This window comes from Lepisosteus oculatus, chromosome 7 (genome assembly GCF_040954835.1).
Source record: "Lepisosteus oculatus isolate fLepOcu1 chromosome 7, fLepOcu1.hap2, whole genome shotgun sequence".
Lineage (NCBI taxonomy): Eukaryota > Metazoa > Chordata > Actinopteri > Semionotiformes > Lepisosteidae > Lepisosteus > Lepisosteus oculatus.
Window position 1 is genome coordinate 43,133,373 of NC_090702.1, and position 8,072 is coordinate 43,141,444.

At 36.0% G+C, this 8,072-nt stretch overlaps 1 protein-coding gene across 1 annotated transcript in view; it reads right to left on the reverse strand.

Annotated features, from left to right (window-relative positions):
• The window catches only part of itih2 (inter-alpha-trypsin inhibitor heavy chain 2), an 18,703-nt gene extending 11,359 nt beyond the window's left edge, over positions 1–7,344 (reverse strand). The window contains exons 1-10 of the mRNA XM_015352351.2: positions 7,148–7,344; positions 6,728–6,799; positions 5,993–6,031; positions 4,870–5,042; positions 4,345–4,449; positions 3,208–3,370; positions 2,590–2,697; positions 1,888–2,016; positions 1,630–1,746; positions 235–403 (exon numbers count right to left, since the gene is read on the reverse strand). Of these exons, the coding sequence (XP_015207837.2) occupies positions 235–403; positions 1,630–1,746; positions 1,888–2,016; positions 2,590–2,697; positions 3,208–3,370; positions 4,345–4,449; positions 4,870–5,042; positions 5,993–6,031; positions 6,728–6,799; positions 7,148–7,252 (1,180 nt within the window). The 5' untranslated portion in view covers positions 7,253–7,344. The remainder of the gene's footprint in view (positions 1–234; positions 404–1,629; positions 1,747–1,887; positions 2,017–2,589; positions 2,698–3,207; positions 3,371–4,344; positions 4,450–4,869; positions 5,043–5,992; positions 6,032–6,727; positions 6,800–7,147) is intronic.
• Positions 7,345–8,072: the final 728 nt, after the last annotated feature.

Consider the following 8,072-nt stretch of genomic DNA (forward strand, 5'->3'; position numbering starts at 1 on the left):
CACCTGTTTTTTTATTTATACTGCTGAATTTACAAATATTGGATATGTGACCTACTTTTAGGAGCGATGTTAAGGAACTCTCAAGGCACTTATGTATATATATTTATTATGTTAAAATAAAAAAGCAGCTAAGGAGTAAATAAAAATGCCCCTATCTGCCTATTTATCCAGTGCATGCTTTGTGTTGATGCTTCCCAATCTGACTCTGCAGTCCGGCTCGAAAGCCTCACACACCCCCGTTAGGCTGAATTGCCTGGATGTATCTCTTGGCTTCAGCAATCTGAATCGAATTCCCAGGAACCAGCTCTTCATTCCAGCAGCGCACATTGTGGTTAAAGTCAATGATGCTGAAGGAATCGTCAGGGGAGAGGTCGTCCAGGATGGTCAGCATGGCCTGCACCGTCTAAAGGAAATACAGTGCAAAATAACATCATGGTGTTACGTTCCACATCCCTCCTCTAGAGGGCGCTCCTACCCCTTTCGGTGATGATTAATCTCTATTATTTCCTGGTGCGTCTCTTTTGCATTTTGGTTAAAAGCCTAGCGTCTCTGCTGTTCCAGTCTCAGCTTTGGAATATGGACGCCCGGAAGTCCGCCTACCCCCGAGTCCAGGAGCGACTCGACGGCATAGGCTTCACAACGGCGTCCTGACAATCTGGGTCCGGGACTGGGAGCCTCTGGTCTCGTTATCTGCCTTTTATTCCCCTGACCCTTTGCCGGATCCCGCTCTGGCTTTTAACTCTGTTTGTCTGTGTCAGGATGGATCACCCGGATTTGGACATTGGCTTTCCCTGGTTTATCTTACGGACTCCCTTGGACTAGTTTGCCTAGGACCACTCCCCCCCCCCCGAACACCAGTGCACCTTGGACACGCCCCCTGTTCTAGCCCCTAACCTAGTCTTATTCCCTGTGCTTTCTCACTCCCTTCCCGATTGTGCTGTCTGCATAGGGTCCTGAAAGACGCTTCATGACACATAGTTTCCTCTTGTCCTGAATAGTAGAAGCACACAAGATTCTTCTGCTTCTCAAAAAAATGTGTTGCTTATAATAAATAAAGTTACACTGTACTGATTTTTTAAATGAACAGAAACAGTTTAAATTTCTGTTCAGTTTCAATTTCCTTGGAAGTGTGCTGGAAAATTGATGGAAATCAAATAAGGAAATCAAGATTAATAAAACTGAATAATCTCAGCTGGTTCTTGGAATGTTTTACTTCCATTGCTTTAAAATCCTTTATCGGGACTAATTTGTTTACTGAACTACGGTCAAATGTTGCTGCACTCTCAGCTGGCAATGAAGAAATATTATTCCTAAGGCAAATAATTTGGATCTATACAAAGCCAATGAAGATAATAAAAATCATTGTCAGATCACATATCAAATGTGCATCAACAACATAGCCACACATATATTTAAAATTACAAGTGAGTTCACACTGTTCTAGTAGGATGCAGTACTTGATATGTTGGCTAGGGGGCAGTAGAGCACTGAGATTCACACAATTCTGTATAAGCTTTTTAAGATTTTTTTTGTTGAAGTTCACATAAAATGCTTTGGATGGAAGGAGAAGAAAAGAATGGTTTAAGTTGAGAATATAAATGAAGAAACACCTCATTATGAGACATTTACCTGTTTCATTTTTAATCCCCACATGGAGCCACTAACGTCGATGACAAACGCAATGTCCTTGGGAAGAGGGGAAAAGTAGGTTGGGGCAAAGAAATGCACAAAATACCCATCTGAGACCTGTCAGAAACAGAACATTAAACATTTTTAACATCAAAACACATTATAGTGATACTTACACAACCATATATTAATATTAATAGCAAAAAATGTCATTTTAACATGCCTTAAAAGCCCAGACCCCATCTAAGGATAATTTACCATAAGTTCTCCACTGCTGGTGTCTCGATTGACATCATATCCCACAGTGAAGACTCCATCGATTGCAGTGGAAGAGCAATTTTCACATTTCCGCTGCATCGTCAGGGTAGGCTTGAAGGATACATGAGCCTGAAGAAGCAGGATAGCATTCCCATAAAATGCCTGAGAACTCTAATTGATTACTGGTTTATCAGGTTGACACTTTAATCCAAGACAATTTATTTTTTCACCCATTTGTTCAACTGGCAATGTGATTGGGACAATCGAGAGATGTATAACCCTGACCGCTGCTCTACTGTTGCATAACAACATCAGGATAATCGTGAATACGGTTTCTTTAGTACCTGCTTCATGTTAATTAGTCTGAGATGGACTCTGCAGAAGCAGTAGCCCTATTTCCCTTTCAGTAGCTGGAAGTGAGCTGACTGATGTGAAGATAGTGTACTAGCTGGCTGAGGAAATGAAAGTGTGGGAAGAGAATCTGACCTCCTCCCGAAATACTGTTAAATAACATGATTTATTAATAAAATCCTTCTAAACAGGAAACGTCATCCTCAAATACAGTAAAACAAGTTCCATGAGAGCAGTGGATGAGGAGCAGTGTTACAAAGCAACTAATGCGTTATTTACATTACATTTTATCTCTGTCATTTGCTGTAAAACAGGGGTTACAACTTGAAAAAACAAAGATTTCCTGATTACCTTCTGTTTTAATTGGGTTATTTTAGTAATTCCATCAAACTGTTTCCCAAGACTGTGTGTACTTTCAATGAAAGCAAAGTCAGATGGCTCAAAAATGTAGACATCAACCTGGGGAAATATATTTGTAATTATTTAGTGGTTAATACTGTTTTACAAAATAATTATTATTTATTATTTACTTATTTACACAAGGACACATGGTCTTTAACTGTGTATTTCTTTTCCTTACAGCAATGATGGGTGAATTACACAGCACCTCATTTTCATTAATAAGCAAGTCACACAAAAGAAAACATGTAATATTTTATGAAGCGTGCTATCTTTGGGCTGTAAGAAATAAAGTTTAATAACATATGTTGCACTGTTTATATTTTTCTATTAAACATGAACAATTTTTATAGAACTTTTTTATTTGTTCTGCTTGTCAGTTTTCTGTACGCAAACACAACCAAGAATGGAAATCATATATAACAAATACACTGAACTGGAGCCTCACAAGCTGTTTTCAGCATTGAGGTTTATGAACATAAACCCTGTATTTCCAAAGAGGAGACCGTTAAATCTTAAATTGTGTTAAATACTCTGATCTTTAACAGGAATAACACAGTAGGCTTGTACCTGAAAGTTTTTCACCAGTCTGCCAGGCTGTAGATTAACATTGTATTCATATCTTCCAAGTCTCCTTTGCATCATTTCCTGATAGTGCAGCTCAAACTCAATCCTGCTCCCTGATGGAACATTCACCTCACATTTGAATGTTTCCATATCCTGAGCATTTGTTCTGAAACCATCAGTGGAAAACAAATTCTTTACTCAGTCTAATGTAGTCCGTGTCTTTTTAAAAAAAAAACTGATTAAAAATGAAAATAAAACTATTCTATACAATACAAATCTTGACAGTGAAAAATTACATTCCAATCAGATGAATTATTGATTTTTTTTCTGTGTAACGCAATAAATCTGTAACATGAGATTATTTCATTCAAGGTGTCTTTTTTTCTTAATTGTCACAGAGTTCCAATTTGATTATGGAAACCTTCCTATGTGAGAAATTGTAATGGTTTTCCATGTCTCAGGTCCTTAAAAATGAGAAACATTCTTAGACAATTATTTTTTAAAGGATAGAAAGGAGTAAGTCAAATAAAATAAATATATTTTTGCTCTGGTAGGACTCAGAAGGAGCTCCTTGTGGTTATTGTATTGAAATATATAGCATTTATATATAAATAGTATATTTTCATAAGAGAAATATCACTGTAGAGTTTACTGCGGTACAAAGTCTTTGTTCGACCTTGAACATTGTCTTACTCAATGTAAAATATCAATGTCCCACAGAATTACATAATAAAGTGTTAGACACATGTATTTTTATTAATAATGGATTAATCTGAAGTAATGGTCAATTTAGTACAAAAAAATGGTACAATTTGATTGGTGTGGTACTGCTACATTAGCCTTATCTTACAGTCATTTCTGAAAATTCTTAGCAAAACTAAGTGTAGGGTTTCTATATTGTCTACATACAAACCCAAGAGATTTTACATAACATCACAATTATGCAAAGACTTTAAATACCTTGCTGAACATTTATAGTGGCAGGAATTCGGGAGCGTTATAAGAAAAAAGATTTGTTATTGCACAATGGGTTGACGTAATACAGGTATGCTAGTCATTATGCACTTGATGGTGTCATTGAGTGTAATGTGTCATAACATGAAATGATTTTATAAAGGTTAAGAGTGAATATTGTTGTACCTTACAATCCCAGCCGCCTTTCCCCTTGCCCTTGCTTGGCTATACAGGTTTCTGGCAATGGTCTTATCCTTCACAGAACCAACAAATACTATTCCATTCACATTCCTGCAAAGACAGAAGAGCATGACGCTTAGAGCAGTCCATTATTGTGAAGACACAATATTGTGTCTGTTGTGGTACAGTCAAGGGAATGACAATGATCGTCAGCAACAATGTGGGGCAGTGGGCTTGTAACTGGAAGGTTGTGCGTTCAAATCAGAGGAGTTACTGATGCTGTATCCTTAAGCAAAAAAGCTGCACCCAAAATCTTTCCAGTAAAATACTCAGCTGTGTAAATGGGTGCGAAAGTGTCAGACACTAAGTAATCAATTAGACACCAATCTGACAAAAACTCTCAACATTAGAAGTCTATTGTCCGTAGTCTATGCATTAGGAAAGTTTGAAACACTTTGGGTATGTGTAACATAGGAATATAAGACCAATACACCATTATTTACACAATTGTACTGTATTAATTGAACTTACATGGTAAAATTGGAGATGAAGGCAGTTTTTGGTATCTGTACATCGAAGGCGATACTTTGGGCATGATGGGCTGAGTTTATAACTTGGCTGTGGATTGAGGTGTGAGCAAAACGTGATGTAATCCTAGCCTCCACTTTATAACGAGGGATAAGGATGCCATCTTCAGTTTTAGTCTAAAAAAACAGTTAAAACACTGAATAACGGTAATATGCATTCTATGATATTTTCACATCTGAAGCTCTATGGCAGACAGGGGAAGACTTCAGAATTAGCAGTTAAAACATTCTTTGGAGATGTGTCATAAAGTTTTCGAAGGCAGACTGTAAGTGGTTTTATTATCTTGATTAAAGTTCAGAGAACAGAGGCAACTATTTTTATCTGAGAAACTGTTAAGTATATGATCTCTGAATAGATCTACTGTTAAAAATATTCAGCTGAAAATGCTTTAGTTTATCACTGCCTTATGAACTGATGCCTCAACAATTCTTCTTTCTATTAACCTGTTTGTCTTTTAATTTAACTGTTTAATTTCAAGTTTATGAGGTATTGTTACTAACACCAATTTGGAATAAGAAGGTCTCCCTATAATATTTTTTATAGCTTTCATCCTGGAGCTCATATTCATTTTACTGTTTGAATAGACATTTATTTTATCTGAAAAACATTATAATTGTAATCAATAAAAAAGAGTCATTTTGAATGATAAGCAACATTTGTATCACATGTATATTTCATGCAGAATACTCACTTGGGTTAAATTTCCTTACTGAGCTTGCTTCACTATTTGAATACTGCAACTATTTAGTCATTACTACAAAATGCTTTATTCTAAATACAACATAAACAATGAGGTATACAGAATAACTGCATAACATTAATTTTTATGAGAAAGGGCATCAAATTTATAAGAAAGGGCAACAAATGTCTTTGAAAAATCTAAAATATTCAGATGACAAAATACTGAAATTTCCAAGAATCAGTTCCTAAAAGCAAAACAGTGCAGGTATTTCTCTGCAAAGTCAATAACCTGTCTGTCACTACATTCTCTCCAAACACTGATTGATTTCTAGATAATTGTTATCTTTCCCACAGTGTTCAGGTTAAGCAACAAGAAAGAAAATACCTCCAGTTCTTCTTCTTCAGGACTAGTGATTACGCTCCTCTGAAAATCAAAAATGATAAAATACTGAAAAAACTCAAACAAAAAACCTAATACCTTCATCGTTTACAAATTGTTAACTCTGGCCAGGTCTATCTTTGCTGGGAAACGCTAACTTGATTGTATTTCAGTATAACATGTTCCACTGTAGATCATAATGCCTCTTCAATAATACAATTTGTGAGTTGTCCCTCTAATAGAATAGCAAATGTCTGATCAATACCTGATGCAACAGAAATGTTTCGCTACAATTCAACTTGTTTACTTATCAGATCTATAAAGACTTTGGTCATTACTTTAAGTGATAATTTCCTCTGGAGAAATATTAGCTGTGAGTGTCAATAATTGCCACAGGATTATATTGTAACTAATGTAAGAAATGTATGGCAAGTATGTAGAAAAGTGAATATAAATGAAAAAAGAAGGACATATCAACTTCAATAATTTGTATATTATAACTTGCTGGCCTAGGACTATTTCCAAACCCCTTAGCTTCTTTTAATCACCATACATGAACACATGAATAGTAATGTGCTTTTCACTGTATCATTTAGTTCAGAAAAACAACAGTACAATTCCAAAGAAGAAAAGAGAAAAAACTAATCTATATCTAAACATTTTGAACACAGATGTATGTTATAAACAACTTGACAATATATCAAGTAGTAAAAAACAATTTGTCACATGTAACAAACCTACCTTGTTTTTTTCAAATCGATTGATTAGTCTTGGTAAGCTTCCTTTTGACTCACTCTCCCCAAGCTGCGAGGACTGGAAGAGGAAGAAAGTGCTTCTTATAAACTGGAACATTTAGAATCCATTAGATCTTATATGAAAGCTTGATATAATTAATACAGTTATACATCATGTTTATAAATTGTGAGAAAGAATTCCTTTTAAAACAAGACAGCAGAACTTGTTGAAACATGTTATAGTAATAGCTACTTTGGCAGTATATTTGTGTATTTTATTTTTACTTCACAGGTATATAACCCAGACCCATAAAGACTATGGGTTTACATTGCTTCTATAAAAAGATAGATATTTTAAAAAAAACATGTTTTAGATATCAGCATCTTAGTCTCCCCATGGAGCTTTTATTTCAAGTAGAATACTCACTTCAGTTAAGTATGTCTCCTCCAAAGAGCTTCCATCTATGAAAAAATGAAAATTTTCAACTTTTGAAACAAATAATAGGAAGATTAAAACCGCAAGGTGTCTCATCTTGCCAGAACTGCCTCCCCACTGTGACTACACACAATGACAGAAGCACTCTCTCCCTGGTCAGAGCTGAAAGTGAACCAATGAACAAAGGTTAAAATTGACTGAGGATCTCTTTGCATTTGGCTGTGGTCAATATTTGTTGTGGTCCACACAAAAAACAAATGACATTTGAACTAAGGATGTGCAAACAGAAATTTGTTTGTGCCAGCAACCTAGATAAAACCTGACAGGTTAGCTTCAGCCTATGGAACTACTTCCAGTCATCTGACTGCATCCAGTTATTTTCTTCATTTTCATTTCTTAATACCTGCCTGTGCTTTCTATGATCAAAGCAAAAAAATGGTCACCGCCATGCATCTCAACAATTTTCTACAATAAAAGCTTCAAACTTGAATGTAGATGTTTTCCTGAAGTTCAGAGTAGATTAATTGATAAAGACGGATAAATTAAGTTTAAACAATATCTTTCTTGTGGGTGGCATGGTGATCTTACAGTTCTTGGATGCTAGATTCAATTCCACATGTGGGGCCTATGTGTGTGGAGTTTGTATGTTCTCGCTGTATTTGCATGCATTTCTGCTGGGTGTTTCAGTTTCCTTTCACAATCCAAAGACATACCTGTATGTTAATTGGCTTCTAGGACATTGGCCCTGGTGTGAGTGTTTGTGTTTGTGTCTGTCTGCCCTGTGATGGATTGATATGTCTTCCAGGGCTTATCCTGTCTTGTGCCCGTTGCTTGCTGGGATATTCTCCAGTTTCCCCACAACCCTGAATTGAAAAAAAAGCTTTTAGAAACTGGATGGGTGGTTCCTTCCACCACA